Raw genomic sequence first — 23,169 nt, 5'->3', positions numbered from 1 at the left:
CTAATTTGGGAGCCAATCATCTGGATAAATGCCAAATTAACTGGATAATTGCTCAACCCCGCACCTCGCTTTAATTGGACCATCAGTTACTTGATGCAAGTTGATTGTCCTGCCAGGGTCAGATGTCCTCCACCATGCCAGCTGAGAGAATCCCATAATACTAAGTCATTAGGAAGAATTTCCTTGGGACAGAAGCTGAGAGTATAGGGGGTGGGGAGGGATGCAAGAAGGTGACCAATGGCCACTGAGTTACTGTGTAGCATGGAGATGGGTGTAGAACACTGGTGTGGTACTGCATAATTGCATAACTATACTAAATAATATGAATGGAAAAGCCTAAAAGAAAAACTATTAAGTATTAATGCATAAAGAAACAATACCTATTTGAGGAGGTAGATATGTTTAGCCTGATTTAAACATCACACAAGATATACAAATATCAAAATATCAGATAATACTCCATGATATGTACATACATTTTGTTTGTTTTGTTTTGTTTTATGTGTCAGCTGAAAAAGAAAAAAGAATTTTCTCAGTACAGAAGCTACTGCTGTCTTGCATATAGGCCTGGCAACGTCGGGCCATATTCAGGAAGACACTGGGAGATACTCTTGAGGATAGCACAGTGCATTGCAAAATCAAAACTCTGTACAAAATAGTTGTATGGCCCTTTATGATCTGGGCAAGTTGGAAAAAGTACTTTGGTTGGCACAAGAACTCGTCCTCTGTAGAAAATGCACTTGGTGCACAAATGCTTTTTCTCAATCTCTGTGAGAGCTCAATGCCTGCAACCTGTAGTTGCCCCAAGAAATTTTTAAATTTTGGGGGATTTTTTTATTCATCCTCTACTCCACCTCTTGTCACCTCCACCTCTGCCACTAAAGGGGAAGTCCAAAGACTAATGCATAGGAATGTTTAAATACTGCTGGGTCCTTACCTTAAGACTAACTCAGAGGCAAATTTGTGTGTTAATGTCCCTTTTCTTATTTAGATCTAGTGTAGACTTTACCTGACACCTTGTTAAGTCCCTCTTCTATATTTGGTTACTTTTAAAGATTTAACATGGAGAATACTCCTTCCTTGAATTACAGGTTTCTGAACCCTTCTCTGAGGTTCAAATTTTGAAAATTTAGAAAGTTTATCCCATAATTTAAAATGCAGTATAAACATGCTGTATTGAAAAGTGAAAGAAAATTTTAAATTAGACAAGCCAATTATCAATTAAAATGACCAATATGATAATCTAACTAAGTAGACACAAATATTAAACATGAATAGAAATATAAATTAGAAAGACTATTTTTAATATTTAGAGAATTATTACTTTTAATAATTTTCAGAATATTCCAGTTTCCCCATGATTGCAATATTGTATTAACTCCAATTTTAACATAGCTTCAAGAGTGAAAGGGCTGAAGTCATGGTTATCCTCCTGGGAATTGTGCAGTGCCCTAAGAATGTCTACAGTAGTAGGTACCCAATGGTGGAAATAAATACTGGAAAAATAAGACTTGGGAGCTGTCCTTTGGGAAACAGTAAATTGTCCATTATAATAGGTCAGTCACAAATGAACACAATTCCCTTCAAAGTAGGCATGATCAGGTCTATTAATATAGTGAATTTAAGGTAAAAGTCTTGAGTGAGCCAGCCACTGAGTAAATCACCCAGCACCTAGGTTAATTATTTAGCAGTTTTAATCTATTAAATATTGATGTTATATATACATTAAATACTCAGACAGAGTGCATAAAATAAGAGGAAGGGACAAGTCTATTGAATAAATGCTTCCTAAGCATCTTTTATTCATGACTTTAGGGCTATTACGTAGCACTGAAAGGAATCTCCTTTATAGCATTGGAGGTTCCTAATATTTAATCAATAGCTGAAAACAATGTATTTTTTCTGCCTTATTTAGATGTATTTGTCTCTATTTCTTGTTCAATTTAATCTCATCATGATTCTAACATAAATAATAAGCAACCAGTTATTTGACCCAAACGAGCCAAGTTATTATGGTATTCTATAAGGGATAAAAAGTCTTATAGAACACTAGAATATTATATCTTATTTCAGTGAATCAATATTAATTTACATGTACTTTTATATAATCAGGTGTCTTTACCCTCATTCACTGAAGAGGGACCCTAGGGATTTACCCACTCAACAGTTAATTGCCCTTCAATTCACTTGAAATATATTAATGTGAGGCTTTGGAAAGAAAAATGGGATATTAAACAGTGAACTTTTAAATTGTCCATTTGGAATCTCTAAAATTGATCCTTAATTAATGTTCCATCTTTATTGCTGAAGTTTAAACTCTGCCCACACCTGATATATATATTTGAGTCAAGGTTTTTGGAAAACAGCATTCTCCATGTGTTAGAAACTAGCCTGGGCATTTTGTAATTAGGGGCCTTTGTGAGGCTTTTTAACTATGGTCTAGAATATTCTGGATCCTCCTTCCTATCAGTCCACATGTAAGCTACCCCAGATTCAGCTGGCCAGTCTAGCCTTTTCAAAACTCCCTAAATTCCTTCAAATCCTACTGTTGTCCCTATTTGTTTGGCATATATCATGTGTCGATCAGCGTGTACCATTTCCATGTTAAACATAGTTAGGACTATGTTGGTTGCTTAACTTCTCAGGTGCTTTCAGCTCATTTTCACTGCTCTAGTGCTATGCTCTGAAAGTCTGCATCCTCCCCAAAGTCATATGTTGAAATCTTGACCTAAAAGGTGGTGATGTTCCATTGTGTGGACCTTTGGAACAGAAGGTCAAGAAGGTGAAGCCCTCATAGATGGGATCAGGACTCTTGGGACACAGCCCAAAGAGAGACCCTTGTCACTTCTTCCATGTGACAACACAGTGAGAAGTTGGCAGTGTGTAACTCTGGAAAGAACCCTCACCAGCCCCCGAACATACTGGTACGCTGATCCTGGACTTTCAGCCTCCAGAATTGTGAGAAACAAATTTCATTTGTTTACAAAAACCCAGCTTATACAGCTGGAATAGTCTAAGACATCTAGTTTGCTGACTAGGAAAATCTCAGATAAAGAATTCATTTCAAGTTAGTTAATTCCAATAGAAAATGAATAGAAATAAATTTCATAATATAAAGGTTGGAACAACTCACAGGCTGTGCAGTTCACTTAGACAAGGGCACAGGGAGAGCCATATAAAGAGTGGCTTTAAGGAAGTATGTGTATCCTCTGTCTGTCTGTCTCTGTTTATCTACCTACTTGTCTATAAACAGACATTTTGTTATTTTCCGTTGGTGTTCCAGACAAAAAGAACTTACATGCTTTTCTCACTTCACTGTAGTCACCTGTTACTATTACATTTTCTTATTGTAACAAAGATATTGTAACAATTCTAAAATTATAAAGGATTCACCATACTTATAAATTGGCAAGCTCTCACCTACAAAGTGTTAGTGTAATATAGTTTGTTCGTTAGACCATGCCCTGGCACTTCCAGTTTTTCTTTCAACTAGCTGACCTCCAATGAATAGACAGCATATCTCTTTCTTGGGAAACTCCTAAGCAACCTACCATGGTGAATTATACTCCAAAAGGCTCAATTCCAAGTATCAATAATCACAGCAAATCTAGGCAAGGCAGAATCATCCTCCTCATCTGAGAAGTTGGAATTTGGTAGAAGGATGAATGTTGACATTTCCAACAATACTATTCCTGCAGAAGTGCAAGCCTGAAAGACGCTTGCTCCCAGAGCACAGAACTGTCCCTAGATCTCCTTGAAAAAGGCTGCAGTTGCTCCAAATCCTGAAACTGTTATAAATCCTTACCTTCGATGGGATGGTGCCCCAAGCTAAAGAGCTAGGTGAGAAGTGCAGCTATGGGAAAGTCTTCTTCCTTTTTTGCCTTAAACTTGATGAAAACACATTCAACTGAGGGTATCTACCTCTCTATGTTCAATCTACAAGCCGGGCCACAAAGAGTGCTTTGCAGAAAGGCAGGTCAGGATGCTGACTCTGGACAAATTATCAGCATATGTGAATCTGCTCCTTTGTGTGCTCTTTTGCTCATATTCGTAATACTTCTCTAATGCTCTTGTCACGAACTGCTGCTTAGAGCCCTTAAGACAGAAGCTATGCCAGAATCATTTACATTTATCTTGGTATTTTCAAATTGTACTATCATCTCCTCTTCTTTTCTAATAATAGATAAATTCAAGACCTTTCAAAGCATGCATTCAGGATGATGATGATGGGGATTTTTATGAAATGCTCATTGATTTATTAATTCACTGAACTTATGCTTTTAATTACTTTTTACCTAACTCATTAATCCATTCTATGAAACCATGTCTAAACTCTTTCATTTGTTTAAAGCCCTATACATTCTTACATCTACTTAGTACTTAGTGAGAATATTACACATACTTCACTATTTTGTGCATTCCTGGAGATACAACAATGAGTTGAAAACTGACATAATGAAGGTGTCAAAGTACAGTGGGATAAAAAAGAAAGACTGCACACATACACAAAAAGTAAAACACAACTACGGATTCTGTTAGAGGACATAGTGGTAAGAGATGGTATAAATATCAGTAATAGGAAGAGTTGGCCTAAGCATGGAGTTTGGCATGACTCCCTAAGGAAATCCCAACAGGGACCAGAGCCAGAGAATGGGAAGGAATTAGTGAGAAGATGGGAAGAGGATGCCTTTCAGACAGGAGCAATGTGGAGGAGCCCTGTAGGGGACAGAGGCTGGTAAATGGCTAGGGCACAAAGGTCCATGTGGCTGAAGTGTATGAAGAAAAGATCCTCCTGGAGTACAGACCATTAATGTGTAGTTGGGAAAATTCACGGAAGAACAAGTTTTGACAAGCCTTATCCAATCACATCATCTCCCTCCAATCTGAAGTCATGACTAAATTAGAATGCTCACAGGAGACACAAACGTGTTTCAGAACCTTTGCTCAGTTAGAAAGTATGAGCTATAGATGAATAAAAATGAGTACTAGGGGGACAATACTACCCGCTGCAAGCACCGAAAGAGGTCAATTTAGAAAGTGGTCTCTGTATTGACAGCGTTACTTGTTTCTTGAACAGTACATCTGGCCCAGCATTTCTTTATATTTTCTCTTAGGTTGAACATTTATACTTAGAAAAATGCTTCTGAGTGTAGTGATTTAAAGAGTTTTTATTTATTTATTTTTCTTTTTACTATAAACACTCACCTATTACACTAAGCTCTGCGCTGGAATAGATAACTCCATGTTTATTCTCTGCCACACACTGATACATGCCTGCATCTGAGAGATTCACTATTGTTATGTTGAGTGTTCCTTGCTCAATTTGAATTCTATCCTGTGGAAGGAAAAAGAAACACAAAAACAATGACCTTCTACAACTGAGACCTTAAGGCAATTTTACCACACATTATATCATTTGCCATCACATTAATAGGAAAAAAGCAGCTATCATGTAACAATTTATGTGACATAATATACATATTTATCAACTAAATTTGTGGCAGGTCAGATGCTAAATGGAACCACCAGTACCTCAGTTGGTAAATGGAATTTAAATTGTAGGATTCTCTTGAGTTCATTAATAGTAAAAGCCATTCAGATTAATGTCGCCTATAAATAGATGAACTTGAAACTTTAAATGTTCTTTTTATCTAAGGCTTTGTGCTCACTAGGTGAGGCAAAAGGGAAAATAGAACAGATTTTATCATCTAGAGTTTAGAACATAGAAAGTATGAGTAGGCAACACTTTGAAGAATCATAGGATTATAATTTTCATAGATTAAGCAGAGTGAAATATTTAATATCAATTCAGGTTTACCCAAAAAGTATGTATCAGTGATCTAATGTTCTCTTTTGCTACTGTTTTCTATGGCATGAGTTAAACTTAGGCCCATCTGCTGGTAGCCAGTCTGAAGGGCACAAAGACACTGTATGTTACGAGACTGCTCTATGTGTCACCTCGGCTGCATGCAACCAGTTTCCATAAGTATCAGAAAAAATCTCCTCATGTGCAGGAAATTTTTCATTTTAAAAACAAAAAAGACGCACTGGCTTTCTGTTTGCTGCAGGGTTACCATCCATTTAGCTTAGTGTATATTTTGATCAAATGTAGGTATCCCTGGTCCCTCATATTATAAAACAGGAGGAAAATACTAGTTACCTGGTTACCCTAGCAATGGGGATGAATAGAGATTTCAGAATTGGAAAAATCATGGGCTAGCAGAAACCTAGTGATAGAGGAGGTGTGTGGGATGGGCTGGTCAGGAGAAGTAGTCCCTGTTCTACGGTGGCCCAGAGCATGCAGAGGAGGGGGTAGAATCTGAGTGTGAAAAATTGGCTCTTATTTTGGAGCCTGAGGAAAATGTTAAGTCCCAGTTAACATTTTAAGTTTAGTAGGAAAACACAATAAGGGAAATTAAACTGGGCACAGATGTTCCTCTGTCCAAGTGCCTCTAAGCTACCTGTGCTTCACTGAGACTGCTTTCTCAGAGTCTTATTCCATTTAGATGGGCACTTCTGTATCACAATCCTTCTTCTGTAGCATATTCTGTGTTGTATTTTCCTTTGCAACTTAGCATAATTATATATTCCATATCATCTATGTAGCTTATGCATTGTGAAGCTATAAATGTTAAATAGAGAATATCAAAGATTTAGCACAGTTCAGCTACACAGGGCTAGAGTTCTGGATTTATTTATACCTTTTATTTGTCAACTGCATTCCTCTTTTCTACTATTTATGGCATTTAATTGTTCTTTGTTGTCAATTCTTAGGTTACAACTACCACCAGTTTACTCACCCGAGTTAATAGTGGTTCACCATTTTTCAGCCATCTGTATGTAGGCTTTGGCCTCCCATTTGCTTTACATTCCCAGAAAACTTTTTCTTCCATCGCCACATGGATATCATTTATTTTTTGAATCCAGTTAGGTTGAGCTATATCAGTTCCAAAAGCAAAGAAAAGGCATGTATTAGTGTATTATCAGTCTGTATTTGTCATATGGAATTACAGGTCAAAATAGGATTTTTAATAAACTTTATTTTCCAGTAGTTATACAAGTATCAAGGCTGGCTACATATTCACAGGGGGAGTCTGCATCCTCCTTTGAACATCATCTGTGGTCCAGATAGTTAGTCTTTTTTAATCACTGAAGGCAGAATGGAGAAAACATTCCTAATCCACAGAACAAAATTAGCTGTGTGTATCCTTCAGACCATATTATTCTTTTGTTTTCTTTTCTTAGTAGGACAACTCCCCATACCATCCAAGCACCTTTGGATGGGCTCATGAATTCCCAGCTGCACACTGCTTTTCTAGATTTGGCTGCATTAGGAGGAAGCCTTGTGAGGAGGCTCATGACAATTGCATGTGTGTGAAGATGGAGAGAGTAACTTTCAGGTTATACTTAGACCCTTGCTCCAGATTCTTCTTGATCCTTCTTAATGACTGTGGAAAACAGTAATCAGTGAGCCAGCTTTGGATATAGAGGTAGGAGCTGCCATAGGAAAGAATTAGTGACTCAACAATCTTGACTATAAATGACCTTGTTGAAATCAGCTCTAGACCTCTGTACTTATTTTTGGAGAGATTAGGAAAGAGAGAAATATATTTCATATTTAAACCACTGTATTTGGTGGTCTCATTTGTTGGCAGAGCTTACACTACCCTGAGTAACATGGTTAGCTCACACATGTTATACAGAACCTTTGCTATTTTTTCTCAGTGAAGACAAATGACGTCATTGCTTATTATTGACTGATTCCACATTTATAGGATACAATAAACAGCAATAAGGCAGTAGAAACCCAAATCTGACTAAGTTCATATTTTTACAAAACCTTAAGAAACTAACTTCCACCCAGACTTTAACAAAGGGATTAGGAGTAGAAGTTAACTCTGACATTGTCCCCTGCTATACAGCACTTCCACAACTCATACTTGTTTCACTTTTCATGCTTTGACTGAAGAAACTGTTTTTCTTCTTTGATTTCAATGGATGAAATAATGTTCCATATCCCAGAAAGGTCTTCCTAAATATCAAATTTGGCTTCAAGTGCAATGCACATTGTTAACTATAATGGCAAATATACTTGGTAGACTTTTTGCCCAAAGTCTTGTGGAGAACCATAGCTCTCATTTAGGAATTATACAGTTTTACAAGACATTTTTGCAGGGCAGGGCAGTGCTTACTGATATAGACCTAACAATGAGAGTTGATAGTAGTATTTATTTAGAATATGCTGCTCAATATTCCAATATTCCTCCACATTATCTTTTAGATGACTTGACTTTAGTATCTTCACTCAGAGAGACTTCAGATCATCCATAAATTCAAGAAGAATTTGCTCTTGTGAGGTCAAGCTGTGCAGCATACCTTCTCAATAATAAACAAAACTAAACTAAACTAAACTAAACTAAAATCTATGAATCATTTAACCAGCAGAGGTCTCTAGGTCCTTGAAAAAACGAAGCTTTCTTCTATCTATAAGCAAATTCATGTTTTTCAAAGAACAAAACACAATTTTACAAATCCTTTTTTGATGGGGATGATGCATGGCTGCATAAGAGCGAAGGCCAAAAGGGTCAACTTCAAAAAAAAGTTATAACATCAACAAGCATTAACTTGAATCAAGGGTTATAACCTACATCCTTGAAGAGCTGCAACTTGGCTACTGTTCTACATTTTCCTGCTGCTAATGCATAGGCAGCTCAAAAGGTAATACTTTTCCAGGTCTCTACTGGGAGAATCCAGTGGGCAATACAGATAGGACTAATAGCAATTGTGTGCCTGATTTCACATTCAACCTGCTGAATATTTACCTCCAACAGAGTCTAAGGAAACAAAGCAAACAAGGAAAGTCACAGACATCCCTGTAGAATATTAACAATGAAGTCAAACTTTTGAAAGATAGTAAGGAAAAAAAATAAATGGGTAAATGTAGATTATGAAGCAATATCAAGTTGAAGTTCAAAACGAAAACATCAGAACAGATGCAGAGACAGAGATTTCAATGTCATAGATTTCCCTGAAACACATGGTCTTTTTTGGTGATTTCTTTTAAAAAGTACAGAAATCTAGAAGCAAAACCTTGCCATGTCAGAAAGCTATGCAGCAGGAAAGAGAGGGCTTTGAAAAAAATTGGAAAAGACTGTGAACTTCTAATTAGACAATTCTGAGAGCACATTCTGTCTTTTCCAAGAAGGTTATGGCGATCAACGTGCTCCATAAGAATGCACAGTAGCAGTTGTTTGTGCTGGCCAACGTGAATTTAGCATCTGAGTTAGTGTTTGTGAACCATTATCATGCACTTTCTTCGTTTTTAAGGTAAAATTATGCATAGAAGCTAAATCTGACATAATCTAAACATATTCCTTTCTGAGTAACTGGACACATGCCAGGGGCATGTGAGATAAAGAAAAAGAATAAGCTAGAGTTTATTTTAGCATGTCATCTGCTGATCTACAGTGCAAAACTCACATACTTGCAAGTTTTCACTCCTACTCACTTAGATGGATAAATCATATCTAAGTTGGTGAGATTTTTGTATTGGAGGAATGCCCACAGAAATGATAATTATTACTTAATACCAAATTTCAATAATAAATTTAAACTACATGTTTAAATATAAGCTCAAAAAAAGGTCAAAATGTTTGATTCTATAGTAGTATTCCAGAAATATCCTTAAACATGTTTTTGGGCCGACCAAATAACTCAGTGGATTAAAGCACCTACAAGCAGGCCCAGGGGCCCAGGGTTCAATTCCTGGGCCTGCTGTGCTGGCCCCACCTCTGGAACATGCTGAGACAGCAATTGAGACTGGGTATGGTGGTGTGTGCCTGTAATCCCAGCTCTTGGGAGGCTGTAAAGAGGTGGATCACTACGAGCCTGATCTAGTAGTGAGACCTGAACACCTTTCCCTAAAATACAAAACAAAATAAAGCAAAAATATGTTTTCTTTGGTATTATATGTAGATCCCTCATATACTGGAAAAAACAATTGTCTTATTAAAGTATAAATATCTCTTTTGGTCTTTTGCACTCTTTCAAAGGTCTAAAAAACATCCCAAATCTTGTCCTAAGATAGAAACTCAGGGGCCGGGGAGATGGCTCAGTGGAATAAATGCTTCCCTGGCAAGCACAAGGGCCTGAGTTCAATCCCCGGTTCTGGAAAAAAAAAAAAAAAGAAAGAAAGAAAGAAAGAAATTCAGATGTAAGGCCTAAGGTAAACCCACTAGAATCACAGCTTTTCTACACAAAACTTAAAGGTGAGGAAGACTTGGAGTGAAGTATTTCAAACCTTAAAAAATAATACTTTAAATCTCAGCTGTATATCCTGAAAAATACTCTTTTACAATTGACGGAGAAGTAATGTTATATACCTGACAGGGAACACCTCAAGAAATGCAGGAAAACCAGTCCAGCTACAAAAAATTTTCAAGAATATCATAGAAAGAGCCAACAATGTCAACAAGACAGAAGGAATGAATATACCTGGTAGGGAAAGCGGCTAAGCGAAAGAGGAAAAAAATGAAGTCAGCAACAGGAAAATAATGCAATGACAAGGAGAGGTCAGTGTCTCTCAGTAATAACTCTCAGTTTGACTAGCTTCAGTTCCTTATGGATCAGGACAGAAAATCTGACATTATGCAGCATACAAGAAATACATAATAGAAATATAGATTTAAACTTCAATGATAGAAAAAAATACTACATGCAACAGGAAACCAGGAAAAAGAAGGAGTAGCCATTCTAATTTCATATACAGTGCATTTTAAGCTAAGACAGAGCAAAAGAGATAATGAAGGTCACCACATATTAGTTAAAGGAACATTTCAACATGAAGGGTTAAAATTATAAAAACATATATGCCAAATACAGGTACATCAAACTTCAAATGCAAACACTAATGGGCATAAAAGAAAAATCCAAATCATGAATACAATAGAAAAAGGGGATTTCGATAATCTACTGCCACAGACAGATCAACTAGACAAAATGGTCAACAAGATATCAGAGTTGAACCAAACCTTTGAATACACATGTACTTAATAGATATTTTAGAGTGTTCTATCCAACAATAGAATACCTATTCTTCTCAGAAGAACTTGCTCCAAAATAGACCACATACTTGCCAATAAATCACACTTAAGAATGCAAAATAATTCAAATTATTCCATGCATATTATTAGATCATAGCACAATGAAATTAGAGCTAAATGTCAAAAGAAATGACATAAACTATGCACATACATGGAAATTAAACAGTACCCTCTTGAATTATCATTGGTTCACAGATCAAATTAAAGAAGAATTTAGACAGTTTCTACCCTCACACAATAATGCCACTACGACACATTGGAACTTGCAAGATGCAATGAAAATGTTCTTAAGAGGAAAGTTCATAGCAGTGAATTTCCAAAGTAGAAAAAAAGAATTAGCTCAAATAAATGACCTGAAGATATAACTCAAGGATAGTCCAAATCCAAAACTAATACAAGGAAAGAGATTATAAAGGTCAGGGTAGAAATTAATGAAATTGGGACTAGAAGAATAATATGACAATTCAGTGAATTGGAGGGTTGAGTCTTTGAGAGACTAAAGGAAATAGGCAAACTTTTAGCTGATCTTATCAAAATAAGGAAAGAGAAGAACCAAATCCATGCAACTAGATACAAAAAATTTGAATTCTCAACAGATTCTGCTGAAATCCAAATATTATCAGTAATTATTTTGAGAACATGTTCTCTTAATATAATAAAAATTCAGAGGAAATGGATAAATTCCTAGATATTAACAAACTAACAAATCTGAATCAAAAGGATAAAGAAATCCTAAGTAAGCCAATATCCATCACTGAAATTGAAGGAGTAATAAAAAAATTACTGACTAAGGAAAGCCCAGGCCTGCACATATTCACTGCTGAATTCTTTAAGAACTTTACAGAAGATCTAATGCCAGTGTGTCTCAAACTATTTAACAAAAGTGAAAAGGAAGCAGCACTCTGAATACTATTCCTGGAAACAAGCACTACCCTCATTCTGAAGCATAAAAAGGACCCCACCAAAAAAGAGAACTATAGGTCAATCCCTTTAATGAACACAGATGCAAAAATCCTCAGTAAGATAATGACAATCATTTGTCAAAATCCAACATCCAATCATGATAAAACACTGGAAAAATAGGAAGAGATACTTTTCTCATCCTGATAGAAGCCATTTATTAAAGAACGACAATCATGACAATAACAATGACAACAGCCAAACCATACTAATTAGAGAGATGCTAAAAGCTTCCCCTGTAAAATTAGAATCAAGAGAAAGATGTCTTCTCTCACTACTTCTGTTTAATCTAGTCTTCAAAACATCAGCTAGGGCACTTAGAGGAGAAAAAGAAATAAAAGAGATATAAAGAGGGAATAAGAAGTTAAATTATCATTATTTGTCAACTAAACAAAAAAAGGGGATACAAATGAAGGACCATTTTGTATCTGTATCTACAGAATAGTTAGGATAGATCTAAAGCTACTTTCTCTTAATTCAGTGAGAAGAAAGATTTGTAGTAATAGTGTTTGGACAGAATATCATGTCTGCATCTTGTACAATGAATAAGTACTATGAAGATAACAATATGCAATGCATTAATTACTGAAACTATTCTACTAATTGGTTTTGAAACTGCATCATTGCTATTTGCTTCTCAATAAAATTAATAAAAAATAAAATAAAGATATGATCTTCTGCATAGAAGACCTCCTAAATTCCACCAAAAGTCTTAACAACAAAATTTAGTAGCAGAGCTGGATACAAAGTCAACATTCAAAAATCAATAGCATTCTGTACACAGATAACAAACTCACTGAGAGAGAAATTAGGGATGTCACACCTTTCACAATAGCATTAAGGAAAAGAAAATACTTAGGAATTAACCAAGAAAGTAAAAGACCTTTACAATGAAAACTACAGTACTCTGAAGAAGAAGATTGAAAAATGTGTCTTTTGTTCCTGGATTGGAAAACAAATACAGTGAAAATGGAAATATTTCCAAAACTTTTATATGGATTTACACAATCCAAATAAAAAATACCAATAATGTTCCTTATAGAACTGGAAAAAATAATTATAAAATTCATGTGGAACCATAAGAGAGAATAGCAAAAGCAATTCTGGGTAATAAGGCAAGGCAAGAGGTGTCAAAATCCAAGATTTCAAGTTACGCTTCAAAGCTAAAATGATAGAAGCAGCCTGGTACTGGCAGAACAGTAGACTCATGGATGAACTGAAGAGAATAGAAGATAAAAAAGCAACTCCAGGCATTCTATATTATTTTTGGTGAAGGGGTGAAATTCCTCTGCTGGAGGAAAGATGCCCTCTTTAGCAAGTGGTGCTGGGAATACTGGCTTTCCACATACCAAAGGTTGACTCTAGATTTATATATTTTACCATATGCTAAATGAAAATCAAAATGGATCAATGACCTAAATATTAGAACAGAAATACTTAATGTCAGTAGAGAAAATAGGTAAAATTATTGAAGATATAGGTCGGAATTAGTTTTTCTCATTGCTGAGACAAAATAACTGACACGTAAAGTTAAAGGAGGAAAGGTCTATTTCAGCTCAGGAGTGTAGAGATTTCAATCTATAATAAAGTGGATCTAAGGGCTGGCCAAATAGCTCAGTGGATTAAAGTGCCGGCAAGCAGACTCAGGGACCAGGGGTTGGATCCCCAGGCCTCACGTGCCAGCCTCACCCTAAGGGTGCGCTGTGACTGCAATTGAGACTGGGTGTGGTGGTGCTAGCCAGTAACCCCAGCTCATGGGAGGCTGTAAACAGGCAGAACACTATGAGTCCAATCTAGTAGTGAGACCCTGAACACCCTGTAGGCCCTTATTAAAATACAAATAAATAAATAAACAAAAATAAAAAAATAAAGTGGCTCTAAGGCAGGGTGGTATGGCGGGGGGTTGGGGCTCAAAGAGGAGAAACAGCTCCTGGCCAGGCAGAAGAGAGCAAAAGCAAAAAGTACCAACAATCAGGGAAAGCTTCTTTCTATTCCTTTGGTCTTACCCAGGCTACTTGCCCTGAGGACTGCTAGCACCCACACCCATAATCCTAGCTTTGTACTGGGAATCAACGCCAGCATCATGTCTTCCTCGATCCCAGCAGCACAAACCCTAAATCCAGCCACCTCCACAAAGCCCCTCCTAAGACCATGTGAGGTTTTGGGAAACATCTACATACAAACCATAATGGTATAGTGTAGGCAAAGACTTTCTGAACAAATTCCTGGTTGCACAAGATATAATATTAAGAATCAACAGATAACAGGATCACATCAAATTAAAAATTTCCTGCACAGCAAAGGAAGCTACTAACAGAATGAAGACACACCTACAGAATGGGAAAATTTTTCTCCAGCTACTCCTCATACACAAAACTACTATCTAGAATACATCAAGAATTAAAATATTGACCCCTCAATTTAATCACCCAAATATAAAATGATGATATAAACTGTACAGATACTTCTTAGCTGAAGAAATGCAAATGATCAATAAATATATAAAATGATCAACATCATCACTCAAGCAAATTAAAACAACACTGAGATTCCATCTCATTCCAGACAGAATGGTTTTCACCAACAAATCAGCCTATAACAAATGCTGGTAAGGCTGTGGGGAGAAATGAATCATTCTCTATGGTTAATCAGATTGGAAACTGATACAATTTCTATACAAATCAGTTTTCTTCATAAAACTAAAATTATAAATTCCATTTGTCCTAGCTATTACCCTTCTTGGTATTTTTACAAAAGACTTAGAGATAATACCGCATGTTGTATGCCTACTAATGCTTATAGCAGCACAGTTTATAATGGGCAAGCTTTGCACATAGCTTGTATGTCCATCAATAGAAGAAGGAATAAGAAAAGTAGTATTTATATATGTTGGAGCACTACTCTGCCATAAAAAATATAAACTTGAGTTATTTGTAGGAAGACGGATGTACCTTGAGACCATAATGTTACGTGAAGAAACTCAGACATGCATTTAAATATTAATGGTTTCTCTTATAAGAAAAGCTCAGTACAAAGTAAAAGACAGAAAACAAGAAAAAAGTATTGTAATCCAGTGCAAAGTATCTAAAAGTACCTTGACCTAATACAAATGTCTGACATGTTTCACATTTTCTTTGGCCTATAAATCTGATTTTCAATCCATATATATGATAATTAACTTTAGAAGGTCTTATAAATAAATGAATCTGATGCTGGATTAATACAGGGAGGATGGAAGGAGGGGCAAAAGAAGGGAACTGAAATGTTTTGCACATATACCAGTTCCCTGTAGTGGAGGTAACCATTATGTACTGCAAACATGTAGTAATGAAAGTTAAAAAAACAAAAAGATGAAACAGTTGTGCTGGGATATGACCCTGTCACACTGCTAGTCTCTTAGTCAAATGAATCATCTTTTTGTTCTGTAAGCACCAGGAATCACCTGTACCAATGTTTATGCATTCCAGCCACTGGAACTGTACAAGCATCTTATCCAATAATAACTTATATCATAAGCAGATATAAAAGGATCCCAGTGGTTCAAACAATTCTCAGAGATAACTTGTTCTCCAGTTTCCCCAAAACAGAAATTTCTTGCAGCAAAAAAAGCCAATGTGGGCCTTAGACCTTAGAGTCTTAAAAGTCTAAGAGAAAGGACATGATAGCAGAACTCTTCCAGTTGCTGCGGCACAGATGACCTGTGGACATTCGCAGTTCTTTCTGCCTGCTGGCACATTCTTATACAAGATGAGTCATTTTTATGTAACGCAGAAGTCTAGCTGCATTGCTCAAGAGTTTCACTGGTAGTGGGCTCTAAGAGCCTAAAGATCATTGCTTGAGTTCAGCTTCCCATCTCTATAAATATCTTTACCACTAACCTTGGTTTCTTGAACTTTTCATAGAATCATAAAGAAAATTTCAATGTAGCTCAAATCCAGTGCTCAGTATTGGCATTAAAACTATTCACTTTCCAATTGTTATTTCAGAGAATCTTCCCGTTTAGAATTACAGATTTCTCTTCAACTCTTAATTTCTAATTTGTAGACAGCATTGGAAGGAAAGACTAGATTTACCAGAAATACTTATTTTTGCATTCTGGGTGTCAGACCCAACTTAAGCCTTTATTTATCTGTAATAGTCTCCACTTTTTTGGCTTTAAGTTTTTACCCATTGCACATGCACCAAACATTACTCTCCCATCTTATCAACTTTCAAACTCAATTCTATGAGTTTCCGAAGATACCCCTTTCAGCTAGAGCAGCTTAGCTTTGTTCTAAATGTTGAGCACTTTTTGAAAAACAAATGTAATGTATACATAAGTGTTTGCAAGCATTATGCTGATTTTATACTTGTAGGAACTTTGTATGTGGAGCCTTAGAATCTAAATCTTCTTCTTTGAATTGAATGTGGTTGATCAATTTGCAGCCCCCAGCTTAACTGCATCAGCATAGTGCTGGAGCCGGAAGGCCCACCTGAGGATTGTTGCCAACAGCATCACAAGAGAACCGGAGTGCAAGATGGTGGGTGCTGCTTCTCCTAGAGAAGCTTGTTAGGACAGCTTTCCTGATAAGAAGTCAGCTGTTCTCACTGCCGAAAGATCCTGGGTGCTCACTGTCACTGAGGATGGCTTTGGTTCATTTAAGGCAGGCGCTGGACCTTGCCCTGAGCATTGCTTCCTGGCTCTAGTTCAGATCCCCCAGCCTGCTGGCAGACCTTCATTTCACTGCTGCAGACCTTCTGGCTTCTACCACTGACCTTTGGGCCCTCCTGGTGCAGATCCTTGACACAAATTTGCATGAGATCTTGTCATGGGCTCTAGGCCTCCACCTGGACTCATGGGGTATAGTAGCCCATCCCAGGCTCTTTCAAGGTCTGGGAAGGTTATATTTATAGTCCCATGGAGAACTTATTGGAATTTTAGTGAGTTAATTCCAATCTACCATTTCCAATGCAACACATGGTGAGAATAAAGACACTAAGGCATATTTGTAGTTGTGAGGAGCCAAGGGGCTCCTAAGACCAGTTAGAATAATGGCTAACTGGAACAAAGGCCTCAATTCAGGTCCAAACCAAGGTTTTATTAATTTACGAGAAAGGGAGTGGCTAAGGGATGAGTGACTGTGAGAATGGTGAGAAACACCTGAGTGCTGTGAGTTGGTCTAAGTGTTCTGAAATCACTTCTGCAATATGCAGAGAGAAGGACATGCAGAAGGAGTTATCTGCAAAACACACTTTGAGGTAGTATCTAACGTTTTAGGGTCAGTGCTTCAGCTTTGATGTATAATTTTTTTATGCCCTGGGGAGTCATAGCCTCTTATCACAAGGCTCAATCTCAGCCTGCAGGATGAAGCCTGGCTTTCTCTCCTGCTCAGCTCACACATGGTTTTTTGGAGCCACAGAGTGGTAACACTGACCTATTGCCTCACTTCAAAGACTGCACATCAGCACCTGGACTGATTTGCATTACTTGAAGCCAACCTAAGGGCTAAGGAAGAGTCCTAGCCAGATCTATACATATCAATACATGGAAATGGGACCAGGTTTACTCAAAATGGACATATTTGCTTTTTTTTTTCAAGGAAAGTCATCTAGGTGGTCCTCCTCCATGGAGGACATAGCCATGGGTTCTAGGTCTTCAACTAGACTTGTGGGGGAAATTGGCATGGAATCCCGGATCGCAGCTGGATTCTTTGTATATCTATTGTATGGGCAGGTCTCTTGTCCTCTTCTGCATTTGACTCTTTGGGTGGATATTATACAATAATCCTATAAATTATGTGTCAAGTACTAAATCTTCCCTTAAAACCCTGACTATAACACTATGGAAGGTTGAATTTGATGATGTAAAAAAGTTATCATCAACTTTAACATGTAAAATCTTTAGCATTTAGATTGCCTTTAAACAGGATTTCTGCTATTATTTTTGTTCTGTTATTTTTTCATACATTCATTAGTAAAAGCTACAATTGCCCTTTGCTTCTGGTAACAGTAAGCTGAGGAGGTAATATCCAGTCAATTCACTTTCTAGAAAACCTGGTAGAACCAATGCTGTGTGGAGAAGCACTAGAAGGTAATGCAAAGTAGGTAATTGGCTCTTAATAGATATTCATCAGCAAATAAAATAAATGTTATAAAAAGTAATCTGCATATGGGATAATGAGTAAGGTTTGTGAATATGCTTTAATGCTCTAAATGTTACACAAATTAAGAGAACATTACTGTTATTTCCTTTATTTAGGTTAATATTTAAGGATCTCTGTCATGTGTTCCTGCCAAGTTTTCTTTGTATCTGTGGCTGGGGAGCCTATAAATCGCATTCAATTATAATCTTTTTTTTGCCCTCAACTCCACTAAGATAATTCCTGATTCCAAATTTCTGTATTAACTTATCTTTTGGGAATGATTTCCTTCCCTTTATCACCTAGTAAGGTTTTTACTTTGCAGTAAAGCAAACGTACTCTGTAGTATGAGTCCTTCATGTTCTCGAAATTACAATCCTTGAACATGTGCTGCTCATCTGGCACCAACAGCCAAGTGCTATGCTGTATATTATGTCTCTGTGTTTTACTTGTGTATTGTTAACCACTTTCTATAAAAATGCATAGTTTTTCTCTTCTTCACAGAGGTGTTGTATTATAATTTAGTATTTTATAAATGAGCCACAGCAATAAAAAGCTAAGTTGTTCATGTTCATGTTTTGAAAGTTCTTAGGACTGATCCACTAAACCATAAGCCAAAGTATAATTCTAGCCTAACATCCATTAACTTCTCTACATCTATTTTTTATTCTTCAATTTAGCCTCTATCCAGTTTGTCTCTGAATCATTTCCATTTGAAATAAATGTATTCACTTCTCCTTCCTCTCTTTACTGTAAGCCTCAAACATAACTGAATATGGACACTTATGGAACATTTTACCAGCATCACACATGTATACCTTTTCACCACCACATGTCAACATGCAAGCTAAGTATGCTGACCCTACTTTATATATGAGGTCCAGAAATATTAAGGTCCAGATGCAGAAGTGGCTTGCGTAAGCCTGGCACATAAGCCTACCCAGCTCTAGTGTCTATTTTATGCCCAGAGTTCTTCACAATATGTAAAATTTGTCACCCATGGCAATGAGGCTACTTCTTTGGTTCTAGGGTTCTCCAAGTGTAGAATCAGGACCACTGTAGGTTCAAATGTCCGCACAAGGAGTCCACAAATCTTTTCTTTCTAGCCACATATCTAGAAAGTTGACATACTTTTTATATATGTCAACTAAAGGCCATATCTGACATTACATGAAGTTATAGTTGTCTTCTATTAGCAAAGACAACAAAAAGATTTCCAAAAAATATAAATGATGACACCCATATCAAAAACTTTTTGTTTATAGAAATATAATCAGTTTCTCTTAAAATATGTAAATTATAACATGGACAGGTTGTATTTTTGTCATTTTAGAATGAATTAATCACTAATTTAAATCTCAGATTTAATTAATAGCATGGTGGACATTGGTAGATATGACCCAGGAAAACAAAAGTTCTTTGAGGCTTTCAGTAACTTTGCAGGTTAGAAAGTATTCCAGAAACAAGGAGTTTGAAAGCAGAACTGTCAGATAAGTGCATTTACTTATGCAAAACTTGATACAAGTACATTTAAACAATATTCCTTAATGGGTAAAAAGTATAACAGCTACATCTTGCTTTCTGTGACAAGGTAGAGAGAAAAAAACAATTCAATATATTGGCCTTGAGATGCTTCTTCTTTTTGTGCTGTAAGATTTCTCTGGAGCTGAGAAGCTTTTGCTCCCATTCCTATATGAGTTCTCACTGACTCTCATCTGCAAAATGTTCCTGGTATGCTGTCCTTGAAAAACTGTAGCAGCTCTTTTTATTGGAACTGCCAGTTGAAAGGCAGAAACAAACACATCTTTAAGTGGTGGGTAACAGAAAACCAGGGTCTCAATACCAGTTCTTTGTAGGACAATTAAGTAGACTATCTGCTGTATGGTGCTATTTTCTTATTTATTGTGTTCCTTTTTTGGTCACTTCATCCTTTAACCCACTCCACAGGACTATTACCTAGCAATCACATATACATGACACATGTGTGGGGAATCAGTATCCTATACCACAAAATGCTTTTCAGTCACTTACTGGTAACCCCAGAGACATTCACATACCATTTTTGGTGCCATAAAGTCCACAGCTTTGCATTTAAAGCCAAAGAATTATAAAATGCAGGTATAAACATATATCTTACATGTAACTGGAAGAAGAAAAGAACAGCTCTTTGGATTCCAGAATTCAAGTGACCAATTTAGAAAACCAAAAGAGAAAAAGTTAAGTGGTCACTAAGTGTATGGTGTTTTTGTAGAAAATATGCAGAAAGAGTATCTCAGTGATTGATGGATTTTTTTAAAATTATGTATGAGTAGAAAAAGTAACACATGTAGTAGAGCTGAAAGAGTGGGGCTAGCTGGGTGTTGGGGCACATGCCTACATTCCCAGCACTTGGGTGGTTGAGGCAGGTAGATCTCCACAAGTTTAAGGTCAACCTAAGCTACATAGGGAACACAGCGCTGCAAAGCAAGACTCTCTCCTAACCACCATCAAAAGAAAATCAGTTCTAGTATGACTTTGAGTGAGTTATTTTATGACTCAGGCTGCATTTTCTTTATTTCTAACAGCCATGCAATTGGCCTCAATAATTTTTGCAGGCTCAAGCTTTACTGGATTCTGTTAAAAACAGTGTTATCCACTACCTAAACATAATATGCTTAATTTCCTAGAGATGAAGATGGTTTTAATCTCATAACACCTCATTATATATGAAGGAACTGCAGAAAGGTATTTAATGTCAAGTTTATTTATTCCATAGTTCATTCTTCTAAAGGATGACTATGATACTATTTATGAAAAAAGACATGACTACGGAGACACAATTAAGTAGAAAGATGAGTACTTTAGCAAGTGAATTAGGTCCATTTTATAGCTTTGTTTTGTTTTTTGTTTGCTTAAAAGATAATTGCCTTAACACTCTCCTTCCACTTTGTCTATGCAGACTGGCTGCAATGCCTGATGTGACTGCAAGCTGTAAACTTTTTACAGCAGTAGGAACACTTTCTCTCACATGTAATGTAATCTTATGTTTTCACTGTACCATTTGAAAGTGGTCTAGCAGAGCAATGGTTCTCGGAATGCATCCCTAGCCAAGAAGCATCAGCATCGCCTGCAAAATGAGTTGAAATGTAAATTCTTGTGCAGTGCTGCAGACCGATGAAATCTAAGTTACTGCATGGAGGGCCTGGTATTTTGTATTTTCATTATCCTGATACACACTGAAATTTCCTAACATCTAGCATATCATTTGGAATCTAGCTCTGTTTCTCACTTTGTGAACTTAAGTCATTTAATCTCTTTGGAAATCAGGTTTTTTTTTTTAAATCTATAAAGTAGGCTATGTAGGAAAGAAATTGAGAACATTCTATGGGCTCTGATTTTGAAATGCATAAGCAGTCTTTTCTTTTGCTACAGTGGTTCCTAGCCACCACTTCTCACTTAAATATTAGCAATGGCTTCCTGACTGGATGTCCTGCTTTTGGCCTTGGTCTTCAGAAATGCATTTCCCACAAAGCAACCAGAGCGGACTTTTAAGACCATGATTCAGAGTGAGTTGTCGCCATGTTCAAAACTGTCTAATGGCTTCCCATGCATGCAGAATGAAACCTAAACTCCATTGGGGCTACGAGGCTTTGCACATTCTGTCGCTTTCTTAAGTTTCAAACTTTTTGCCTTGCTGGCTATGATAGAGTTATACAGCACTGAGTTCCTTCTTGCATCACAAACATGTTAACTAACATTATGCCTCAGGGCCTTTGCACTTCTTGCCTTGTTCCTGGAAGGTATTTCCCTAGGAAAGACTACTTCATTTTTACCATGAAAGAAAGCAATCTCACGTAGGGTTTCCTTGACTATCTTAGCTTATATATTTATTTATTCTATATTTTAGGGAAGGGTCTACAGGATGCTCAGGGTCTCACTACTAGATCAGACTTGTAGTGATTCTCCTGTTTATAGTCTCCCAAGTGCTGGGATTATAGGCGTGCGCCACCATGTCCAGTTTCATATGCTGTCTCAGCACGCCCCGGGGGCAGGTCTGGCATGGTGGGCCCGGGGATCGAGCCCCTGGCTCCTGTGCCTGCTTGTAGGTGCTTTAATTCACTGAGCTATTTGGCTAGCCTTTACTTTAGCTTATTTAAATCTTTATTTTGCTTCTTATTATTTTCTATCATATCAACCTAATTATTTTCTTAAAGAATCATGCCAGAAGATGAGATTTTTTAGTTCATTTATTTTATAGTAGTACTTTGTTGGACAACTTTTAGTAAAATATCAGGTCCTTGAGTGAAAGGATTTGTCTTGAAGTCCTAGTGCAACCTTATAGTGCCTGCTTCAGTGTAGGCAATGAGAAGTTATTTGTTGAATAAATAAATTTGTTAAAGCCATTTTGTAAAATTTCTACTTTTAGTAGCAAGATTCATAATGTTTTTCCTCTGAAAATAGATCTATTTTTATGAAACTTTTCATGTTGAAGCATGATTAAAAACAGATTAAAACTAGGCTACAGGGGCCAAGTATAGGTCATGGCACCCTCATACCCCAAAAACCTAAAAACCAAAGAAAGGAGATTGGGTAGGTCAAAAGCAGGCTGTCTAAAGTCATCTCTGGTCTTCACGTCCACCAAGAACAAGGAACACATGTTAACCTAAAGACAAGCTCAGTGGAAGCACACTGATCAAGCATCAGGAACAGGGGCTTCTGTTATACCATAGGGAAAACGAGAAAAATGAGCTGATTCCAGTAAGCCTTTGGATGAATGCTAACTGATTTTTTGTGCACAAGAAGGGAAAAAATGTCACTTTTGTCAACAGGCTAGTACATAAGTCACCACACTTGAGGGTGCCACAGTAGAGTTAGTAAATGATATGCAACAACTTGGAACAATCACAAAATAAGTAGGCTCCTAAGATCAAACTTTTGGATTCTAATCCATGAGTTAGCGCATTTTAATGTTGTAAGAAATTATCTTGTCAACAAAGACAGGATGTTCA

The 23,169-nt window shown here is 36.8% G+C and overlaps 1 protein-coding gene across 3 annotated transcripts in view; it reads right to left on the bottom strand.

Moving 5' to 3' along the window:
• The window catches only part of Cntn4 (contactin 4), a 1,063,047-nt gene that overhangs the window by 199,969 nt on the left and 839,909 nt on the right, over positions 1-23,169 (bottom strand). For all 3 annotated transcript variants that reach the window (XM_023713310.1, XM_004629525.1, XM_023713311.1), the window contains 2 exons: positions 6,801-6,937; positions 5,206-5,335 (listed from right to left, as the gene is read on the bottom strand). In XM_023713310.1, coding sequence (XP_023569078.1) covers positions 5,206-5,335; positions 6,801-6,937 — 267 coding nt within the window. The remainder of the gene's footprint in view (positions 1-5,205; positions 5,336-6,800; positions 6,938-23,169) is intronic.

Source organism: Octodon degus, unplaced genomic scaffold (genome assembly GCF_000260255.1).
Source record: "Octodon degus isolate 3935 unplaced genomic scaffold, OctDeg1.0 scaffold00030, whole genome shotgun sequence".
NCBI lineage: Eukaryota > Metazoa > Chordata > Mammalia > Rodentia > Octodontidae > Octodon > Octodon degus.
This window is presented reverse-complemented; position numbering and strand designations above follow the sequence as displayed.